Below are 24,296 nucleotides of genomic sequence, written 5' to 3' on the forward strand. Positions count from 1 at the left end.
TAAATGGACTGGGTCCCCCCATAAGTTACGCAAAAAAGGTTTTCACGCCTGAGGCTCAGAGGTCTCAGAGTTTCATCCCAGCACTAACAAGTCAGTACTACTTGGTGGCGCCTTGGTTAAAATAAAATAAAAATATTAAAATCTAAATAACTCTCTTGTCAGTCTTACAATTCAGGAATATCTTTGGCAACATGTAATCAAGGAGATAGCACCCTGTTCCTTTCCCCCCATTTTTGTGAAAAGGTAGAAGTCTAAATTCAGTGATCAACTTGTTTCACTCAGCAGATCCCCTACCTTTCATGAAGATAAAAGCAGTTCATTCTCCTTGGGTTAAGTCAGACACATGGGCTATGACCCCACCCACCTGCCACCCCTGAAAGACTCCTCTGGAAGGACATTAGCACCCCCCCGTATAATTGATGACATCAATTATAATAACTATAACAATAAAACAACAAGGGCAACAAAAGGGGATAAATATTTTAAAAAGAAGAAAAAAAAAAAAGAGGGGTATGGCTGCCTAGAGGGTATCTGGGAGTCCATGGTGCACCACTTGGTGATAACAGTGACTGAGAGCATTACAGGCAGTGAGTGAGTGAGTGGGGGCCAAGAATGGCACAAGGGAAGAGCCAAAATTCATCCACCACACATGCCGCTCACAAACCTGCACATGGGGCCAGCAAGACAGCTCACGTGGGAGGACAGCTGCTTTGTCACATGCATGAGCTGGCCCCACCCCACTGAGGGAAAAAAATCTTTCTTGCTGTGGTTTTCCTTCCTCTACCTCAAAGTCTGTGCCAGCAGTGAAGCCTGACATCAAACACATGCAAAAAAGCCCTGGACAGCCATCTGAACTCGGAAGCTAATTCAGTTTTACAGGTATCATTTCTTCTCTGTCTCTATCTAGTACATAAATATGTATTAAGGGGCCAGATGGTGGCACCCCTTATAAACAGCACGAGTTACGATGTACAAGGAACTGGGTTTAAGTACCTGGTCCCCACCTTAGGGGGAAGCTTCGTGAGTCATGAAGTAGTGCTGCAAGTGTCTCTCTGTCTCTGTCTCCTTCCTTCTCTCTCAATTTATGTATCTATCTAATAAATTAAAAAAATAAAACATAATTTCTAAAATGGGCTCAATTTATGCTGATTTTAGTCTAAGGTAAATATAGTACAACTACTATATATACATCTAGGGAGGTGTATACTTTGCTTTGTTCTGAACTTTACAAGCTGTTCATGGGCCAGTGGAATAGCTCATTTGAGAAGGTCCCTGCTTTGCCCTGTACCAGGTTCAAGCACAGGGGTGAGGGTGAAGGTCAAGGTCAGGATGCTGTGGTGTTTCAGCTTGTTTCTCACTTTCTGTTACATAAAGGAGACCCAGAATGGTGACGCTCCAGCAATAACAAAAATTAATCACTAAAAAGGTTTGCTGGGCCAGTGAAGTACTCCTGGAGGTCTGTGTCTTTCTCCGTGTGCAGGCGGCAGGGGTGAAGATTAGGTGATGGGTTACCCAGTAGAGAGCATATGTTCTTATAATGCACAAGGACCCAGGTTCAAGGCTCTGCGCCCTACCTTGACAAATGGTGTTTCTCTTTCCTTCTCTATACCACATCCCTCAATTTCTGTCTTTTATCAAAAAAAAAAAAAAAAAAAAAAGGTCATTGGGAGCAGTAGATTCAGGGGTGCAGGAACCACCAAGTCCAGTGATAACTCTGGTGGCAATAAAAAAATATTAAATCAATTAAAAAGAAGAAACACATTACTTGGGGGTTTTCACAATATTCTGAATTAAATAGTTTTCAACTTCCAGAACAAGCACTGACATCAGAAAAAAATCACATATCAGCACTTCAGATAATGTCTTTTTTCTTTTTATTCATCTCTGGGTCTCCACCACTTTGGGCTCTTTTCAGATAGAGACAGAAAGACAGAGAGGGAAAGAAATTATACTACTAAAATTTCCTTCAGTGTAGTGAGGGTCTGTCTGGAACCTGGGTCACATGGATGGCAAAGCAGCACACTATCCAAGTGAGCTATTTTATCAGCCCAGATAAGAAATCATGTATGTCTACATAATATGATCATTAAACATACATTAAAGAAAATTATACTCAAATTCTAAATGGGTTGTATTTCCTATTTTATAAAAGAAGAAAAAAATAAAAGGCTGCAGGATTTAACTTCAGGATTTTTTTTTAAATTACTTCTTGCAGGAACTTTAATGCAAGTATCTTATGTACAGGATTCTCTGATGAAAGGGGGCTGCTGGCTCCGAGCCAGGTGACCCAAATTACTCTACAATCCAGGGGGAACTATACATTAACAGTCTTGGGTGGCTTCACGTCTTCAATTTCAGACGACAGCCAGCGGTAGGTGCGGTGACGCCGCAGCACCTCGATGGCCTTGAGTTCCAGGGATGTGGGCTGAATGCCCAGGTCTTCCAAGCCAGGCAGGTGAGGCAGCATCCGGTCTGTGATTTGCACCTTTGAACAGAGAATCACGGAGAGCACTGAGAACTGCCCAGAGACATTAAGTGCTGCACCACAAGACATTTAGACGCTCAGGCTGGCCCGAGTCCCATTTGCGAGTGACTCTTTTCCAAGACTAGTGTGATGGCTTTTTTATTCTTGGGGCTAAAAGCACACTACAGTAAAAGGGATTGAGGGGAAACCAGGGAAATGCCCAAGTTTCGGCTAAAGTTGAATAACTGTCCTGGAGTACAGAACACTGGCTTGAGGCAAGGCACTCTGAGGTCTGAGCGGAAATGAGTTTAGAGCTGAGGAGCCAGACCATCACACTGGGCAGGGGCTGTTCTGTAGGCAAGTTCAGGAATGTAAGAGGGATTCAAGCAGAAGTCGCTCCCCTACTTCTCCCTGTGCCTGCTCTCTGAGCACAAGCTTCCTGCTCAGTTAAGCAACTGCTGAGGTCAGGAAATAATTACTGTTTAGCCTTTACTCATTAGGAGATAATTCATGAACCTTTATGTTCCAGCTATATTTAACATAGCTAACTAATGTTCATTCTAGATTTAAAAAAAAAAAGTATCTTTTCTGTTTATAGAGAGATTGATCTGTGACTCTACCAAAGATTCCAGATCATTCCCAAAGCTGTGAAAAGGATATATTTACACAATGAGCAATATCAGCATCAGATCCATCCTCCCCATCCATGAAAGTCTGTGTTCTTTTGCCAGCCTACTGTGAAGCAACCTCTAAATTAAATCCCAAACCACTCAGCCACTGAAGCAAGACTCTCAGGTACTGACTGACATGTGAGTCACGTTAGCATAAAGAGACACCAACATGCTCTGGCAGTCAGTTCTCCTTGCCCGGCCTCATGAGCACAGGAAGGACCTCTTGAAAACAGTCTCAGCTTTCCAGACACAGCTGAGGGGGAAAGGGGGAGGTTACCCCTTCACATTTCTTATCCAAGGCCCATTTTTTTCATCTTCTCTACATTTTAGCTTTTAGGGAGCAGTCCTGGTTACTGTGGTTGCTTTATTGTTGATAAAGGGTCAAGAGGACTTCAAAAGTACAGACTGTGTAACATTTTCATTTTACAACCTCCATAGAAACATAGAAACATGTCTACACACAGAAGACAGATGGTATGGATGATGGCGAGATAGGAAGAGTTATGAGTTTTGGAGTTCAACACATAGCAGAGAGGTAGGAGAAGCAGTGAGACTAGACCGAGACAGTAGGGAAGAAATCATCTGCCCACTTTGATTAGAGTAGAGTAGATACATATATTCTCTACTTTACTGTAAGTTCAAAATGTATAGTATTATTTAACACTATCATATAAAATATATTTAAATCATAAAAGGTAGAGAAAGACAGTGAAAGAGACTAAAGCTTCCTTCAGTGCAGTGGGGGCTGAGCTTGAACCTGGGGCATTATGCCCATGGTGAAGCAAAGCACTACCCAAATAGGCTATTTCATCAGCCATAGCCTATAAATATTTTAATAATAATTTTTAAAAAGTTGAGTAAAAAGGAATAAGGAGGAGTAAGAAGAACCAGCCTACATTTGTGAGTTGCCCAAATAGCCCCTGCTGATGGTCTAGATCTGAGCAAATATGCTAACTTAAATTTAAGTTTAATTACAGTGAAATAAAATTTAAATCTTACTTTTGCAGTCGTATGGGTAACATCTCAAGTGTTCAACAGTCACATGTTGTCAGTGGCAATATTTTGGATACTGTACAATAAAACACCTCAACGACTACAGAGAGTTCTGGAGTATATCAGGTTGTTGGAAAAGTCATGATGCATCAGGTGGTGGCGCACCTGGTTAAGTACACACCTTACAGTCCCCCACCTCCAGGGAGAAAGCTTCACGAGTGGTGAGGTAGAGCTGCAGGTGTTTGTCTCATTTTCTATCTTCCCTTCTCTCCTCAATTTCTCTCTGTCTCAATAGAATAATAATTTTTTTAATTGAAAAAAAAAAGAAAAACAGGAAAATCCATCACATCTTTTCCGACAGCCCTATAGTTTAGATCCAGACTGGTAAAGGAAAAGGAAAGTCTAAAAGGGGGTTGCCATGTTTTTGGCTCATGAAACAGAGAGGCCAGTGGTTAACTGAGATGACAGAGGCCAGAGGGCAGCAGGTATGCAATTCTATTCATGGAGCCAGCACATTGCATGTGGATAAATAGATAGAAAAGCCTGGAGCTGGGAGAGAGCTCACTCGGCAGAGGGCACACTCCGCCACGTGCAGGGTGTGGGTTCAAACCCTGACGTGCCTGTGGCAGGTGGAGAGAGGAATGGAGGACTGGAGAACCTGCAGCCACAAGCAGACAGACAATAGCTGGCACATGAAGATTACTTAGAGAAAGAGCAAAGCCACAAAAGGCTGAGGACAGAGTGTGTGTACACACACACACACACACACACACACACACATTTGAGATCAAGAGGGTGAACTGGGAAGGACACCCAAAAGCATGTCCTCACGAGAGGAGGGAAACCAAGGGAATACTGAGTAAGTCAGACAGGAAACAGGAAGATGCTTTGCCATGCGCATAACCCAGGTTTGAGCCCAGCCACATTACCACATTCAAGAAAGCTTCAGTGTTGTGGGTCTCTTTCATTCTCTCTCTCTATTGAGGGGGAAAGAAAGGCTTCAAGAAGAGAATGAGCCCCACTGACAAAAGTTGCTCACAGATGGAGAGAGATGAGGACAGAGGACTAGGTCCTGGACTTGGCAGAATGGAAATCACAAATAACACTGGGGAGAGCCATGTTAGGGGAGAGACGGGAGTGAAATCTGAAATAGGGTCAGGAGGCAAAGGGACACAGACAAACAGGTGGTAGTTGAAAGGGACATGGAAGAAGGGCTTTAGCCTTGTTTTTTTAAAGGAGTTCCCAAGGAATATGTGTATGTGACGGAATGAATGACATAGGAGAGGAGTAGCCAAGAAGGTGGCTCTGGTTCACACTCTTTCCTCCTGCTTTTCCTCTCCCTCATTAATTAATAAATAAAAACCATTTTTTATGGGGGGGGGGGAGAGGGAGGGAGGGAGAGGGAGGGAGAGGGAGAGAGAGGGAGAAGGGAGAGAGAGGTGGAAAAGTCAATAATGTCAGAGAGAAGGCAATAGAGGAACTGCAGCCTGGAGCAAAATGAACAGATAAGTTCGAGAGACAACAGGCAGACAAGAGTATGGAAATGAAAAGCAAATGAAACTAGTTTTGGTTTTCCCATCTCCACTCAGAACTTGTCACCACACTCACTTACCCGCTCCACTTTATCCCTCGTTGTCCAGGGCTCAAATGGATTCATTTCAAAGAATCGTGCTGCTAATCTGGAAGAAGAAATACAAACAGTGCTAGCATCTCTACACCCAGATTTCATGCCAGCCCAGAAGAACCACTACAAGTGAGGCTGTGGCAGAGGCAGGAATGTCCTTGACAATGAGTGCTTTCAATTAAAGTAAGCAAACAGTATCCTGACAACACTATCCATGGAGGGGCTTTCCATCTAAGCTAGCACAGCCTGGCCATGTAACTGTAGACATTCCTTAACCTTTTCCAAAATAAAGCAAGGCCACCGTGGCCATCAAAACAAACAAACAAACAAAAACAATGGGCAACATTTTGTGAAGTCTGTCAAGTTCAATCTCAGATAAGCCTCAGATATTGAGATATGCTCATGTTAAGGATGCAGGACAGCTGAATGGAAAAACAGAGGCCTCAAGGGAACCCAAAATATCCAAAAGTAACGAGAAGCCTAAGATCTACAATTAAACCAGGAAGCATAAAAAACCAGGACAAGAGAGGCAATGTACCTTGCTTGGCTGCTTCTTGCTCTTTATGCTGATGAAAACTGAGTGTTTTCTGCATCAGCTATATCTGAGTTCTTCCGTTAAGTATCCCTAGGGGGTAAGTTCGAAGGCAGTACCCAAAGCAACCTGGGTCCAATCTGCCTCATGAACCTTTTATGTGAAAAGCCACTGAAAGGGTCGGAAAAATAGCTTACTTGAATAGCTCGGTGCACTACTACTATGTGTGAGACCCTGGGCCAAGCCTGGGACCCAGAACACTGAAGTAAGACTTGGTGCTGTGGTCTCTTCCACTCTCTCTGTCTCTTTGTCTCATTCTTTCTCTTTGAAAAAGTTAGCCCAGAGTAGTAAACTCTGATGACAAAAAAAAAAAAAAAAAAAAAAAAAAAAAAAAGTCACTGAAAACAGGGCTCCACAGCTTTTTGTTACATTTGAGGTATGGCTACCTGGTATAGGGTATTAATAAATGAAAATGCCCATTGTTCAGTGGGGAAGCAATTACAGAAGCCAGACCTTCCACTTTCTGCATTCCATAATGACCCTGGGTCCATATTCCCAGAGGGATAAATAGGAAAGCTATTACGATAGGGGATGGGATACGGAGTTCTGGTGGTGGCAATTGTGTGGAGTTGTACCCTTCTTATCCTATGGTTTTTGTCAGTGTTTCCTTTTTATAAATAAAAATTTTTAAAAAAATGAAAATGGGTGACCTGGGAGTTGGTGCAGTAGATAAAGCATTGGACTCTCAAGAATGAGGTCCTGGGTTTGGTCCCTGGCAGCACATGTACCAGCAGAGTGATGTCTGGCTCTGGCTCTCCTCCTATGTTTCTCATAAATAAATAAAATCTTAAAAAAAAAAAAAAAAAAGAAAAAAGAAAAAAGAAAAAAGAAAATGGTCCCATATTTGGGAGCTACTCTCTCCCCTGACCCAGATTTCTAGTCCTTTTTCCAATTCTAACACCATCTCCCCACACAATACCTTTGGTCCACCTGAATATTGGCTGTCAGGCTGAGGCAAAAATTAGTAAAGTCATGGACCTCTTGGAATATACCTATAATAGACCTACTAGCTTTTTCCACAATAGAGACCCCAAATCTCATATGGTATATTCTCACCTTTAGGTTCCTGATTATTAAACAATTTGTTCTTCTTTATATAATTCTTTTTCAGTCACCAAGTTACAGATACTACTATAACTCTAACCTGACTTTCCTGGGCAATGTATCCTGGAACCCCACCTCTCCAGAGCCCTGCCCCACTAGGGAAACAGAGACAGGCTGGGAGTATGAATCAACCTGCCAACACCCATGTCCAGTGGATAAAGAATAAGAAAGCTTTCATGGGAGGGGAGGGGATACAGAACTCTGGTAGTGGGAATTGTATGGAATTGTATGCTTTTTATGCTATGGTCTTGTCGATATTTTTTATTTTATAAATAAATAAAGAAAAAAGAAAAAAACAAAATGGGGCCAATGAGTCAGCACAATGGTTTCTGTAACAGAGTCTTATGCATGAAACTCCAAAGACTGTAGGCTCAATTCCTGACACCAACAAAAGCCAGAGTTGACCAGCACTCTGGTTACAAAAAGAAAAGAAAAAGAAGTGAACTAAACTAAAAACTGAAAATGGAAGCTGCAGATGGGCCAGAATTTTCCAGTAACCTCCTCCAAGTGCAGAAAAAGGCACTTGGTTGAGCTGCAGGACATAGCTTAGTAAAACCACCCTCCAGCTTTCTGTGCCCCGGTTCTAACACGCCACTTCTGCTCTTGATTGCAGTGCCTCAGTGGGCCATGCCATGTGCCAGCATCAGCTCCAGAACAACTCTCATTTGTCTGCACAGCTAAGAAAGCAGCTTTCTAGCTGCCCCGCCCCCCCGCCCCCCACATCACTCCCATTGCAACAGTGATAGCACTGTCACAAATGACCTCACTGCCAACTCCAATGAAAACTTCTTGGATTATTCTGTGGCAAATACTAACAGAGTGCCACCAGTGTGCCAAGCATTTCCCTAGATGCTAGAGATATAAATGTGAAGAGAAGAGTAATGCTCCACCTCTTCGAACAGGCCCTTCCCTTTGGTAAGCAGACTTCCAAAGAAAGGCTTTTGACTAGTCTCCATGATAAATTAGTTATCCTCCATGATAAATTACTCTAGACATTTAAATCTATGGTACTCCCCATGTTTCTGTTCTTAACCTGAGCTTTTTACCCGCTGGGTATCTTTATTATCTCTACCTACTTACTCTTAAGTCATTGCACTGAATGAGATAAAGCAAAGAACCTTAAAAGTGAATGCTCTCAGGTTGGCAAAATAGCTCACCTGATAAGGCAGCTGCTTTGCCATATGTTCAACCTAGGTTTGAATCCACCCCTCATTGAAATAAGGGAAGAGTCAGCGCTGTGGTGTCTTTCCCCCTCTATTGGTCTCTATTTGAAAAAGTAGAGTCCCAACTATGACCAAAAAAGCCTCTCAGCAAGCAAGTATATATATATATATATATATATATATATATATATATATATTTTTTTTAATTATCTTTATTGGATAGAGACAGCCAGAAACTCAGAGGGAAGGTTATCATAGACTGCTTTATCACTTGCAAAGCATTCCCCCTGCAGGTGGGGATGAGGCTTGAACCCAGGTCCTCATGCATTGTAACATGTGCACCCAACCAGGTGCAGGACCACCCGGCCCCTATAAACTTGAGGGAGCAGGAGGTAGCGCAGTGGGGTACAAGCAGTGAAGCAGGTCTGCAGGTGTCTATCTTTCTTTCCATCTTCCCCTCCTCTCTCCATTTCTGTCTGTTGATTACTTCCAAGTGCCCCGTGTAGGAGGTGGGGGTCTGTGGGTGGAGATTGTGGGCTACAGTCCTCAATTTCCACTGCTGATCTACTTAATACAATCCCAGGGGGTATGTAGAACCTTTAAGTTCACTTTGAAGGGCACAGCAAGTCCTCCAAAGGCGACAAGGTACCCTTTGCTATTAGCACCTGTGCTTGAGCCACTATTACAATAAAAAGTGGCCCTTGGGTTTAGGTGCTAATCAGCAAGCAAATATCAGTACATAGCTTTCTATTTTCTAACACTTCTGTTAGCTCAGACGCTTTTTGGAAGTGTGCTGTAAACCCTGAGCCCTTAGCACACCATAGAGGTCTTCTTCCATCATGTGTTGACTGAATGAATCAATGAATTGCCAACTTGGTTGACAGTCAATCTCTGGCAAACTGTGTGACAGTCTCCCTCCCAGACCACTAGTGTATAATGTGATAAACTCAGGATCTGAAGCTTCAGATAGAAGAAATGGGTAGAAGATAAGGAACCACAGACCAAATATGAAACCACCTGACTCCTTTCCTCAACCACAAAAATGAGACTGGCCTCTCCCCACTTCTGAGTGAGTGGTGTGACTCATAGGGAAAGCCAATTATTGCTCTGTGTAATCTGACAAGTAACACCCTTCCAAAAAGCAAGACCTAGTGGTTGTTTATTTCTATATTTTCTGGAAAATGATATTTATTTATTAATCTATTTATTTATGTATTTATACCAGAGCACTGCTCAGCTCTGGTTTATAGCGGTGTGGGGGACTGAACCTGGGACTTCAGAGCCTCAGGCGTGAGAGTCTCTTTGCCTAACCATTATACTATCTACCTCCATCTGACCCAGTGAACATGTGAAGAGCTGTGAATGTAACGCTTCAGCATTCATTGTCTTCCTCATCCACAGTGGCCTACATTTCCCTTTCTCAGAGACCTCTGGTTCTCTCCTCGACTGACATTAGGACATCGGCAGCAGCTTCTGGTTAGATTCGGAGAAGGCTTGGAACAGACATGCTTCTTAGGACTCTAAGTGAGGACATTATGAAGGGATGTAGCAAGTTAGCTCTTGATTATAAAAGCACTGCAAAGAAGGACTGCACTTACCGAAAGGCAAAGTGTGGCACAGGATATGGGAAGAAGGGTCTGTGAGTCATGCCAAAGACATATTGAACCAGATCAAAAAGGATGTATCGATTTGGCCTACCAAAAAAAAAATCAGTTTTTCAAATTAGGTATGTCACAAATTTTCTTTGTTGGTCTGACAAAATATTTTTCTTATGAATAAAACACCAATCAATATACTCTAGCACAGATCGTTAGCAAGCAATCCCAAAGGTAGAATGAAAACATTTAATAGAATCCTTCTTATCCCCTTATAGATTTGTTTTTGTTTTTCTAAGTATAAATTGTAGTTCATCCTATTATGCAGAATCTTTTCCATTTTCCATTAAATCATAATTATCTTTAATTTTTAATTTTTTATGGTTTTTTACTTATTTTGGATAGAGACAGAGAAAAATTGAGAGAGAAGGGGAGACAAAGGGAGAGAGGCACTAGCTATACCGCTTCATCACTCATGAAGCTTCCCCACTGCCGGTGCGGGCCAGGGACTTGAACCAGAGTCTTTGTACATGGAAACATGTGCACTCTACCAAGTGTACTACCCCTGGGCCCCAAACACAATAACCCTTTTTTTTTTTTTTTAACAATAACCTTTCTATGGCATATAAATATTCTAGCGCATGGTATACACATACTGCATTTAATACAACTAGTTTACTAATTTCCAGTTTTAACATACCTATGCTACTAAAAGGATTTTTTTTTCCATACCAGAAAGAGAATTCACTGGGTAGCACATGTTCCTTGCTATACACAACGACTAAGTTTAAGCCCTGGCACCACATGGGAAGTGTTATGACGCTGGAGGAAGCCCTGGCACTGTGGCATTGCTCTGTCTCCTTATCTATCTGAATGGAAAAAAAGCAGCCTGGAGCAGGGAACTCACACATGCATCTTGGCTCGCAAAAGTATAGAGATCCCAGGTTCTATCCTTAGCACCACCAGTAGCCAGAACTAAGCAGTGCGCTGGCCAAAAAAAAAAAAAAAAAAGTTTTCTTTTATAAAATGATTTAAAGAATATTCTTATAGTAGTAGTATTAGTAAATATTTGTGTTGATACACAGTTACATGTTTATAACACAGGCCAGAAAGATTCTAAGGACCATTGCAGTGCACATAGTATATGAGTCGGCATCGTTTATGGTTGGAACTATGATAGTATCTGATCGTCTTAGAACCTCTGACTTTCATTCTTGATTAATGAAAACATTCTTGGCAAATGCTTTCACTCTGGTCCGTCTTGCACCGGTCCAAGAATTTCACCTCTAGCGGCACAATACGAATGCCCCCAGCCGTCCCTCTTAATCATGGCCTGTTCCAAAAACCAACAAAATAGAACCGCAGTCCTATTCCATTATTCGTAGCTGCGGTATCCAGACGGCTTGGGCCTGCTTTGAACACTCTAATTTTTTCGAAGTAAACGCTTCGGGCCCCCGCTGCATCGCCAGTCAGCATCGTTTATGGTCGGAACTACGACGGTATCTGATCATCTTCTATGATATGCCAAAGACCCCTCTGGGGAGCTGGGCAGCAGCACACCTGGTTAAGCACACATGCTACAATACACAAGGACCTGGGCTCAAGTCCCTGGTTCCTACTTGCAGGGGGAAAGCTTTGCAAGTGGTGAAGCAGTGCTGTGGGTGTCTCTTTGTCTTCCCCTCTATCTCCCACTTTCCTCTTGATTTCTGTCTCTCTCCAATAAATAATAGTACATTAAAAAAGAACAGTTTATAATCTTTACATTGACAGGCTATATAATAATCACAAATAAAGGGCAGGGGACAGATAGATCATTATGCAAAGAGAGCCTCCAAAGTCCCAGGTTCAATCCCCCACACCACCAAAAACCAGAGCTGAACAGTGTTCTGGTAATAATAATCATCATCACAAATAAACTAATGATAGATAATTCCCTTGCTTTTCAGCTATTCTAAAATCAAATCTGTATCCTAATAATTAGTTTTTAACAACTTTTTTTCAAAGACTGGCTTAGGTGCCACTGTACAGAGAAAGGTACAGTGAACTCCATGTCCTTCTGAGTTTACTTATTTGGGTCAGCACGTACTCATTCTCTTGCAAGTCTCCTCAGCAAAATCTCAGTGGCAACTGCCTCCTCACCAGACCCACATAGTGAACCCTGGCACTGGCTGACCTGATAACTCTGCTGTGTGGCTGCTTTGTGCCTGAACCTACAAGACGGCCAGTTGTAGAGGAACTACAACTGAGCTAACTGGCTTCACCTTAAGACTTCCAAGCACTGATTTCCTGGGGAGTTATACTCAGTTCTGCTGTGTAATCTTACTACACTCTAGCAGATACTCTTTTCCCTGTTCTAGAACAGAATATTTCCTCAGACTTTTCCATCCTATCTTTTAGCTGATGATCTCACTTATCCTTTCATCACTTTTCAAAATGCTTTCTTTGGAAGCACAAAGGCTTCTATCCAGTGATGTCTGACTTATCCTTTTTTTTTTTTTTTTTTATGAACTACGGTTTTGAGAGTATTATTTAAAGACTCTTTTTGCCTAACTCAAGGTGAGGAAATTAAAAAAAAAATTTTTCTTCCAAAATGCTTATTGTTTTAAGCATTACATTTAGGCCGCTGGCCTATTTCAAGTTAACTTCATCATATGTGGGTGATATACAGTATAAGTTCACCCCTTGCATGAGTTTATCCCTGCACAATCTGTTGAAAAGACAACCTGCCCCCACTAACGTGCTAAGGGACTTTTGTCAAAAACAGTTGCCCATAAAAGTTTACTTCTAGACTAAATAGATCAAGCCTATTTAATTGACCCGTGTGTCCACTTTTATTACACAAGTTCCATATTCTCTTGATAGTTACAGCTTGAAAATAAAAGCAAATCTGAGTGGAGAGCATATAACCACTGATCCGTCCTGTCTAGCTCTAATAACTGTGTCCTAAGCCAATATATCCAACCTTTTGAGGTGTTGGGATGCCCTATCATAATTAGCTTGACTTAGCAACTATATTCATTTCCTAAAAATTTGTGTGTTCTAGAATGTGCTTTAATAAACTGTTCTATGTTTGACAGACAAATAATTGATTAAAACAGATTTCCAGGATCCTTCAAATTCTGATTTAATGTAAGATTCAAAGGACTCAGGTAATGGTGGACTTTGAATACATCTTTGAGACACACTCATCTCACTGTTAGAGGAATAAGGTTTCTGAAATAAAACCAGTAAAATAATTACTATAAAGATGCAATAAATAAATCTGTTAGTGGAAAGATTAGAAATTATTATGATTGTAAATTTTTATATTTTTATTTTAATAGGTAGCTCTCCATTTTAAGTTACCTACCCAACAAAAGCAAAAGTCTTCCCTCTGGCATCTGGATCTTTAATTGCATTGATGATTCCTTTGGATACATCTACAACCTGTAAGAAATTATAATACATGCTAATGTAAGTAATTTTTGATAGAGAGAAAAGTGGGAAGAGATAAGAGGAAAGAAAGGGAAAAAGGAAAGTGGGCAGCAAGGATAAAGAAAGGACAAGGAGGGAGAGGAAAGTGGAAGGAGAGAGGGAGAAAAGCAGAACATATCAATAACAACAACAAAAAGAACATTAAAATAATAACACTGTTGTTCTCTTTTTCTCCTCCTTTTTTCATTCTTTTTGTCTCTCTCTCCCTCCCTCCTTCTTTTTCTCTCTAAATCTTACTGTCCGGAAATGGTGCAGTAGTGTTAGACTCTCAAGCATGAGTTCAATTCCTGGCAGTGCATGTACCCAAGTGATGCTCTGGCTCTCTCTCTTCTTGTCTCCCTCATTAATAAACAAATACTATAAAAATAGTTCCACATCATTCACCTAAATATTTTCTCTATAATACACTTATCTTCAGATGGCTGTCAAGGCCTTCAAATTTGCTTTTGCCCACTACCTCTACAACCTTCTTCCTTGCCACCCTGAGACCATGACTGAACTCTCAAAAACCTTTCATCTACACCACACAGAGTGGCTCACAGTCTGTTAGCTTCATTTTCAAGCATAATCACTGTTTATGGCTTCAGGTCTGAGGGTTTTCAACTGAAAGTGATTTTGCTGACAAAGTCCTAGAGGCACTGTCAGTTGTCACAAATTGGGGGTGGCTGGGAGCAGAGTGCTATTGTCACCTGGTCATAGGCCAGGCCAGGCATGTGATCAAATATCCTATTGCTGGGCTTCTGTAGATGCTGGGGAGCAGAGTTTTGTTCACATCTGAGGACTGAGAAATAAGCTTCATTTTACCATTAGTAGTGAGAGAAGACAGGGGATAGATACAGAGTGGGGGACACACAGTGCATATCTCACAATGAAGTCCTTCCTATCTCATTTTCTAAACGTCGAAGGACTTCTGCCTAATCCAAGTGGGCTCACAGTCCCTCAATTTTGTGTGTGTGTGTGTGCGCGCGCTCACACACGCGCACATGCGTGTTTAGAGTAATGTCAAATATAAACATCTTAAGGGTATCCATAAACATCTTGAGGACATGCAAAACTCAATGATCTCTCTCCTAGTAGGTAGACTACCTGTTATCTCCAATTCTAGTGATTATATCAGATTCTTTGTTTACTCTGCAAATCTTGCCCTTACCCCAAGGATGTAGGCATACTTCAGGGATATCGATAAGACAGACTCCATGTTAGTCTGAAAGCCTTTTGACCACTATGTTTACCCAGATAAGTCCAAAACAACCCTGGGGGCTGGAGACAGAACTATAGAGATAACAAAGAATTTCTGACATGTATGGTATAGTACAAAGCTGTTAACAATTAAGAAAATTAGTTCAGCAGAAAAATAACAGGCTTTATAACTCAGGTGTCTATCAAGAAAGCAGTTCTCCAACATCTTACAACAGCCACTCCAGCAAAGAATTGTCTGGCTCAAGTGCCACCGTTGAGAAATCCTGGTTCAACACAATACAAAATCCAACCTGCTCTCCCAGCTCTGGTCCCCTTCCCTCTGTGTGGAAGACTCTTTCCCAGCCTCCTTCATACCTGAGGTCTCATCTAACCTCTGGGAAGCCTTGCCTAACCCTCAAGTTAGGATCTTCTACCTCTGACGTTGTGGGCTAAAATTATCTCCCTATCATAGCATTTCTTACATTGTATAAAGGTGCGGCACTGACCTGCCTCCAGTTAAGAACAATTTGAATACAGCATGATGTTTTGGTCTAGGTAAATATCTCTATACAATATGTTAAGCACAGTAAGGATTCAGTGCCTTTTTCTTATAGGAATCAACAAGATACAGAGCATTCATATACCTCTGAGATAAACCAAGAAGCAACCAGTTAAAACAAGTTTACAAAGATGAAAATGAACATTTCAAGACTAGTGTAAGAGTAGAAAACTGAAAACCAGAATCTGAATTCAACGAAAGCCTCTTCACCCAGGAAGGGTACTTACATACACAGGTTGTTTCACTGTCTTCATGCCCCAGGAAATAAGAGGTACACCACCAAACCAGTGACCAGCTGACAGAGGAGAGAGAACAATTTTTAGAACACTTAGGCTGCTGTAAGACCACCAATCTTTAAGTGCATTAGGAGAGTACAATTTCTTAGCATAAAAGAAATAATTATAGCCAGAGAAAGCAAATAAACCCATCCAAAGAAATCTATGCACACCTATGTTCATAGCAGGACAATTTGTAGTAGCTTGAACTTGGAAGCACACCAGGTATCCAATAACAGAACTAAGAAAGCTGTACTGTATATACACAATGGAACGCTACTCAGCCATTTAAAATGATTATGTCATATCCTTCACTGTACCTTGGATGGTGCTTGAAGGAATCATATTAAGTGAGATAAGCCAGAAAGATGAATACCAGATGATCTCACTTACAGGTAGGTGGAGCTTAAGAAACAAGGGCAGAAAGGGAAAGCAAAAAGTAAAACCTGGACTGGGTTTGGCAAAGAACTCTGAAGGAGGGCAGGAGGGGCTAATGGAGTTGTGGGATCTTGATGCATGATGGTGGCAAAGGACCTAAGTTAGCAGTGATGGTAACTTGCAGAGACTCCTTTCACAGGAAGATGAGAAACTGCTTCCATGTGTCAACAACTTACTTTAAACCATTAACTACGTCCCCTAATAAATGATAATGGGGGGGAAAGTAAGAATTATATGAGTCTACATTATGGCATTTCCTCAAAAATTAAATTAGGATTATCAAAATAACAATTTGATCAAAGAATTCTACTTCTGGATATTTACCCAAAAGAATTAAGCAAGGTGCTTTTCTGTTTTGTTTTGAACCAAAGCACTGATCAACTCTGGCTTATGATGGTGCTGGGAGACTGAATCTGGGACCTCAGAGCGTTAGGCATGAAAGTCTGCTGCATAAACCACTGTGCTATTTTCCTGGCCCTAAAGCAAAGTGTTTAGAAATATCTGTATGTTCATATAGTCATAAAAGCATTATTTACAAAAGTCAAAAGGTAGAAGAGACCTAATATCCACTGACAAATAAATGGATAAGCAAAATACTGTATATACAAGGGAGTATTTTTCAACCTTAAAAAGAAAATCGGGGTTGGGTGTTTGAGTGCACGTTACCATAAACAAAGACCTGGGTTCAAAAGCCTGGTCCCCACCTGCAGGGGGGGAAGCTTCATGAGTGCTGAAGCAGTGCTACAGATGTCTTTCTCCCTCTAGAACTCCCTTGACCCTTTCAATTTCTGTCTTATCAAATAAAAGGGAAGGGGCGAGAGGGGGAGGGGGGGAAAAAGAAGGCAATCCGGTAACATGCTTTAGCATGGTTGAATGCTGCAGACATTACACTAAGTGAAATAAATCAGAAACAAAAGGATAAATACTGTATGAATCCACTTCTGTGACATACCTAGAATACTAGAATAGTTAATTCTAGAATTCTGGAATAGAGTACACAGTGGTGGTAGCAAGGGACTGAGGGGAGGAGAGGATGGCAAGGTGCTAAATGGGGACAGAACCTCAGTTTAATAAAACTAAGTCTGGAGATTATTTACACAATACAAACATGCCTGATGAGCTGCACGTCAGAATGGTTATGATGGAATCATAACTCATTCTGCCATAATCAATACCATAAACAGAGCTGCTTATTTAAACAAGGAACATGCATTTTCTCACTGCTCTAGAGGCTAGGAAGTTTACAATCAGTGTCAACTGATTTGGTACCCAGAGAGAGTTCTCCTGGCTTTTCTTCAGTAGGGGTATGTGTGTGTGTGTGTGTGTGTGTGTGTCTGTGTGTCTGTGTAGACAGATCTCTCTCTCTCAAAAGACTTGCTTATTTACTGTTAATAAAAAGAAGGTGAAAGAGAACTGTGATGCCAGGGATCAACCTTGGGACCTCATACTTTTACACCCAAAGCAATAGACAGTGCTGCATCCTGGGCTGATCTCTACTTTTCAAGAGCTCATTTAGCCATCATTACCTCCTAAAAATAATCATAGGGTGGGGTCAGGACCTCAAGAATTTCCAAATTCATTTGGTAGAAAAACACAATTCAGTCTACACTACATGGTCAAACTTATGATTATTTTCACCATCACTTTTTATTTTATTTTTATTATTTTCATTTATTGAATACAGCCAGCCAGAGATCAAGAGGGTAGGGGGAGACAGATAGAGAGATAGACACCTATAGCACTGCTTCACCACTTGTGAAGCTTTCCCCCTGAAGGTGGGAACCCCGGTCCTTGCACACTGTAATGTGAGTGCTTAACCAGGTGCACCACCAGCCACCCCCATCATGACTATTTAAAAAGCAATTGGGAAAGGACAGATGTAATAGGGAAAAACACATAAAAAATATAAATTGGGAGAGTCAGGCAGTAGTGCAGCAGGTTAAGCGCACGTGGCGCGAACTGCAAGGACCAGCTTAAGGATCCCAGTTTGAGGCCCCGGCTCCCCACCTGCGGGGGGGGGGGGGGGTCCCCTTCACAGGCGGTGGAGCAGGTCTGCAGATGTCTATCTTTTTCTCCCCGTCTTCCCCTCCTCTCTCAATTTCTCTCTGTCCTATCCAACGACAGCAGCAACAACAGCAACAACAACAACAACAATAATAACCACAACAATGATGAACAACAAGGACAACAAAAGGGGAAAAATAATCTCCAGGAGCAGTGGATTTGTGGTGCAGGCACCAAGCCCCAACAATAACCCTGGGGGCAAAAAAAAAAAAAAATATATATATATATATATATGATAAACAAAGTACACCTATACAATAAATTATTCTTCAGTTATAAAGAGAAATGAGTGAGTCACAAAAAAAAAACACAAGAAGCATTTTTAAATAATCATTAATAAATTGAAGTAATCAATCTGAAAAGGTTACAGACTACTGCATATCCAACTATACGATATTCTGGAAAAGATAAAAACAGGGAAATATGAAAAAGGTCAATGGTAGCAGATACTCAGGTTGATCAAGGAGGGATGACTAGATGGAGCACAGACTTCTTAGGGCAATGAAACTATTCTGTACAATATGCTAATGGAAGATAGATTACTACACATTTGTCAGAATCAACAGAGCATACAAAACAAATAATAGAGTTTATGGGCCTAGAGGGTGTCATGACTAGTGAAATAGATCAGTTAGAGAAAAACAAACCTATAGTCCCACTTATATGTAGTATGTAGATAGAAAGCAAACAGCACACACATCATGGACAAGACAAGCAAGGGGGGGGGAAGGGTAAGCAATTACAAAAGACAGAACCCGGTTCTACCTTCTGCACTCTAAAAAGAATTCTGGTTCATACTCCCAGAGGGGTAGAAATGTTAGAAGAAGATAAGGGTGGGGGAAACAGCATAATGGCTATGCAAACAGACTCTCATGCCTGACACTCCTAAATCCCAGGTTCAATCCCCCACACCACCATAGACCAGAGCTGAGCAGTGCTCTGGTGTTTCTCTCTCTGTGTGTCTCTCTCTGCATCTCTCTTAAAAAAGTAAAATAAATTTTAAAAAAATGTTAGAAGAAGATAGCCAGAGGGCTCTAAACTCCAATTCCATCAGGACCCCATGAGAGAAGAGGAAAAAAGGAAGGATAATGGGAAATAGTAATAGGTGCAGATGGGAAAAGAGAAGAGGACAGGGGCATAGAAAAAGATGGGGAGGGGGAGAAAAGAAAAAGATGGGGAAAACACACACACACACACACACACACACACACACACAGAGTTATAGAAATAAAACCCTATCTGTAACTTTGGACGAACCACTACAGTTTCCAATGTAAGGAATGAGGACACAGAAGTCTCGTGGTAGGAATGGTGTGGAATTGTAACCCTGATATTTGCAATTTTGTAAATCACTAAAGAAACAAAACGAAAAAACTACAACAATAAATATTTCTTTAAAAAAAAAAAACTGTCATTCTTAGATTTGCCAAGTCAGAGTGTGAGTTGAATCCCAGTGTCAAAATTTAAGCTCTGGGCTCTCCCTCTGAATTTCATTCTATTTCCCTGAATGAAGCTGCTTCTTTTGATATAGAGATCATGTTATTGGGAGAACATAACATTTACAGAGAAAAAAAGGCAAGTGGGGGGTCTCTGGAGGAATAAAACATAATCTCAGTCTGTGCAGTCAGAAAATAGTAGCTTGTGTTTAACTGGTATCTTCTCTCCAACTATTCAGAAAGGCATACTTGCAAAATAGTTGAGGAATCTGTCCTCTCTTCCAAAGATGTCAGATGGCTTTATGATAGTGGCTTCTGGAAATGCATCTCTCACTTCTTTCTCTCCAACAGCCTAAACAACCAAAGAAGTGTTCAGAGATGAGTGAAAACAACTGCAGTCTGTCCAGGACACAGCTTGTATTTCAAAGGTCATATTTTCTTTCAGATTATAGTAACTGCACGATTCATAAAAGACACACATTCCTGTTTTCAAACAACAAATAAATGCCTGGCAGATAAATGTCTTACAGATTCTGTTGGGTTTCTTCCCACACTTATTCTCCATTGTATTCCTTCTAGTCAGCATCCCTGATCTGTGTTAACAGGTTAACAGGAAGATAGGCATCGTGAATGGCCTCAGGAATGAAGCGGCAGCAATCCACACCCACTCAGAGGCCTTGGGGACAGACATCAACATTCCCACCAGCAACTGTTGTACAGTTTCACTTGTTGCCATCTTTTCACCCCTGAGACAATGCCTCTCTTTTTAGTTTTCATTTATTTATTTTAATAGAGACTGAGAAAAATTGAGAGGGGAGGAGGAGGTAGAGAAAGAGTGACAAAGACACATCTGCAGTACTATTTCCCCACTCCTGAAGCTTCATCCCTGCAGGTGGTGATGGGGTTTGGACCCAGGTCCTTGCATGGTAATCTGTGTGCTTTACAAGGTGCACCACCACCTGATCCTGAGACAAGTGTCTCTTGTTCAGTGAAACTTTCAGTACCCGACCCAGTTCTCCTTTATAGCCCAGTTTCTTCTTTACCTGCACCACTATATTTACCTACACGTACAAGTGGATCTGCACTCTTGGCTTCCTGAGTCTCTCTACCCCATGAACCACCTTCTCACTATTCTGCCTCTTTCAGCTCGCTCAGGTACAGACTATCTCAACAAGTGGGAGGGCCCGTCTCCTCAAACACTAAGTAGAAGCGTGCTACTCCTCTAGGATTAAGACATGTATGTATGTGTATCTACATGCACAGGTGAACTTCACTTAGTGATGGGCTGAAAACTTGTTTGATAACCAAATTTGTAAATAAATGGGGCACTGTTTCTTACTGAAGTTTTAGAATAATGTCCTGGTAAATGTAAATAATGTAGGAATAGTGGGTTTGTCAAGCATGTTTAGATAGTTTAATGTAACCTTTCTAGAATTATAATATGTTCAAAGTATTGTGTTTGCTCAGTAGTGTGCTCTATATTGTACTGTAATTAAAAGGAAGGAAAATAAAAAATAAAAAAAAAGAAAAGAAATGTGCTACTCAAGATGACAATATCTTGGGTTTCTTGCCTGCTACATCTTTCCTCCTCTGTTCCCAAGATATCTTCTCGAGGCCTCTAGTCCACTAACTTGGCTTTATTCTGACTTCTAACTTCTCTTGCCTCAGAATACAGCCCATAACCAACTTTTTAATCACGCTGTATTGGTAAATGTGTCCCTCTGTTTTGTAACTCCATCTGCCAGATAAAATCCCATTCATGGAAGAACCTCGCTAGCTTCTTCCTTTGAAACAAGCACTCCAGCTCTCTCAAGAGCTGAAAGAAAACAAATTTTAAAAAATTCAACTCAGCTGGAAAAACAGATTGGTTGGATAGTTTGCAAGGCCCAGGTCCAAGCCCAGACCCCACCACCCTGAAGGATGCTTGTGTGCTGTGGTTTCAGTCTCTACTCACTCATTCACACACACTCTATCTTAAATAAATAAATGATTTTTTTTTCAATCAAAAACTGGTAGTTCTCTAAATTCATGCCCTCAGTTATAATGGGTCCTCAAAACTCTTCTAATTACTTAACGTTCCTATATGACAGCACCAAACATTTTCTATTCTACTCAAATTAATCCCTCTTGGGGGTCAGGCACTAGGCTGAGGGCATAGTTACCATGCACCACAAGGACTTGATTCAAGGCCCTAGTGACCACAGGCAGGGAGGAAGCTTCACAAACAGTGGAGCAGTACTGCAGTATCTCTTTCTCATCACTCCCTCTCTTCCTCTCCATCCATCCCCTCTCAATTTCTATCCTATCAAATAACAATTAAAAACAAAAATGAAAGAGAGAGAGAAAGGAAAGAAAGAGAGAGAGAGAAAGAAAGAGAGGAAGAACGAAAGAGAAAAAAATGGTCACCAGGAATAGGCACCAAGTCCCAGAAATAACCCTAGTGGCAACTGGAAAAAAATCCCTCTCTGGGAAATCGGAGCTCCAGGACACAGGAAGCAATTACAGAAGCCAGACCTTCCATCTTCTGCACCTCATAATGACCCTGGGTCCATACACCCAGAGCGTTAAAGAATAGGAAAGCTATCAGGAGAGGGGATGGGATATGGAGTTCTGGTGGTGGGAATTGTGTGGAGTTGTACCCCTCTGACCCTATGGTTTTGCCAGTGTTTCCTTTTTATAAATAAAAAAATAAATCCCTATCTTACCTGTTCCTTCCAGAAAGTGCCTTAACTTTCTAATCCAACGAAAAACAAGGAAGTCGGGTGGTAGAGCAGTGGTTAAGTGCAGGTGGCGTGAAGCGCAAGGACTGGCATAAGGATCCCAGTTCGAGCCCCAGTACCCCACCTGCAGGGGAGTCACTTCACAGGTGATGAAGCAGGTCTGCAGGTGTCTATCTTTCTCTCCCCCACTCTGTCTTCCCCTCTTCTCTCCATTTCTTTCTGTCCTATCCAACAGCAACAACATCAATAACAACATCAATAATAATTACAACAATAAAACAACCAGGGCAACAAAAGGGAATAAATTGAAAAACACAAAAGGAAAAAAGAGTTACTCTCTTCCCTGATACAGCTTTCTAGTCCTTTTTCCAACTATGACACTATTTCCCCAGGCAATAACCTAGGATCACCTGAATATTAGATCTCAGGCTCGGGCAAAACTAGTAAAGTCATGGGCCCCTTGGAATTTACCTAGCACAGACCTACCAGCTTTTAACAAAACGGAGACCCCAAATCTTCATCTGTAACATTCCAGCCTTTAGGGTCGTGATTAGTCAACAATTTGTTTGGCTTTATATGTTAACTCTTTTTTCAGCCGTCAGGTTCCAGATGCTAACATGATGCCAACCCGAGATCCTTGGACAGACGACTACACTAGTATGTCCCGGAGCCCTGCTTCCCCAGATCCCTGCCCCACTAGGGAAAGAGAGAGACAAGCTTGGGGTATAATTCGACCTGCCAATGCCCATATTCAGTGGAGAAGCAATTACAGAAGTCAGACCTTCTACCTTCTGTACCCCATAATGATCCTGTGTCCATACTCCCAGAGGGATAAAGAATAGGGAAGCTATCGGGAGTCGGGCGTAGCTCAGTGGGTTAAGCGCAGGTGGCGCAAAGCACAAAGATCGGCATAAGGATCCCGGTTCAAGCCCCTGGCTCCCCACCTGCAGGGGAGTCGCTTCACAGGTGGTGAAGCAGGTCTGCAGGTGTCTGTCTTTCTCTGCCCCTCTCTGTCTTCCCCTCCTCTCTCCATTTCTCTCTGTCCTAACCAACAACAATGACAGCAATAACAACAACAACGATAAACAACAAGGGCAACAAAAGGGAAAATTAATTAATTAATTAATTAAAAAAATAGAATAGGGAAGCTATCAAAGGAAGGGATTGGATATGGAGCTCTAGGGGTGGGCATTGTGTAGAAATGTACCCCTCTTACCTTATAGTCTTGTCAATATTTCCATTTTATAAATAAAAATTTTTTTTAAAAAAAGGAAAAAAATTTAAAAAACACATCTTGAGTCTCCACTACTAAATCTATACCCGTGTCAAGAACATGAGTTGAATCAATATTTTCTCCTCCTCTCTCATCAAGAGAACAGTGCCTCCACCAAGGCCTGCAGCTTACCTCCTTCCTCTGCTCAGGAACCTGTCCCATCCACTCTCTCCGGCACCTCCAGTCTCTCTCTCTTTACCAGCAACTCTCCAACATTTGAGTGAGCTAGTTACCAAACACAAAGACCTGGGTTCAAGCCCCTGATACCTGCACAGGAGAAGCTTTACGAGCAGTGAAGCAGGTCTTCAGATGTCTCTTTCTCTCCCCCTCTTTATCCCTGGCCCTATCTCAATTTCCCTCTATCCTATAAAGTAAAAAAAATAATAATAATTTAAAAAATGTTAATGTCAAGATGCTTGTCTACCCTAAATAACAACAAAAATCCAACTCAAGAGGCTCTTCCAGCTTCCTCAAATCAAACTAAAGATGCTGCTTGTCCTTACCATCCCAGTGCCTCAGCTTCTGCTCACACTCTCTCCCGTCTGTGTGTTCTGCCCAGACACCTGTTCTCTAGCCCACGTCATTGGGTCTCAGGAGACTCAGCAGTTCTCACCTCTTGTGACTTATCAATGGCAGTGCTAACTAGTGACTCACTGAGCACACGGCCTATCC

The 24,296-nt window shown here is 41.6% G+C and overlaps 1 protein-coding gene and 1 non-coding gene across 2 annotated transcripts in view; both read right to left on the bottom strand.

The window, feature by feature from the left end:
* Positions 1-1,857: 1,857 nt before the first annotated feature.
* Positions 1,858-24,296, bottom strand: part of NDUFA9 (NADH:ubiquinone oxidoreductase subunit A9) — a 41,925-nt gene continuing 19,486 nt past the window's right edge. Inside the window, exons 6-11 of the mRNA XM_007527825.3 lie at positions 19,881-19,983; positions 15,646-15,713; positions 13,556-13,632; positions 10,210-10,305; positions 5,741-5,807; positions 1,858-2,485 (exon numbers count right to left, since the gene is read on the bottom strand). Coding sequence (XP_007527887.1) covers positions 2,315-2,485; positions 5,741-5,807; positions 10,210-10,305; positions 13,556-13,632; positions 15,646-15,713; positions 19,881-19,983 — 582 coding nt within the window. The 3' untranslated portion in view covers positions 1,858-2,314. The remainder of the gene's footprint in view (positions 2,486-5,740; positions 5,808-10,209; positions 10,306-13,555; positions 13,633-15,645; positions 15,714-19,880; positions 19,984-24,296) is intronic.
* LOC132538505 (small nucleolar RNA SNORA68) lies at positions 9,198-9,329 on the bottom strand. The gene has a single exon (XR_009549859.1). It is a non-coding gene; the product is annotated as a small nucleolar RNA SNORA68 (small nucleolar RNA).

The sequence above is a fragment of the Erinaceus europaeus genome, chromosome 4 (genome assembly GCF_950295315.1).
Source record: "Erinaceus europaeus chromosome 4, mEriEur2.1, whole genome shotgun sequence".
Taxonomy (NCBI): domain Eukaryota; kingdom Metazoa; phylum Chordata; class Mammalia; order Eulipotyphla; family Erinaceidae; genus Erinaceus; species Erinaceus europaeus.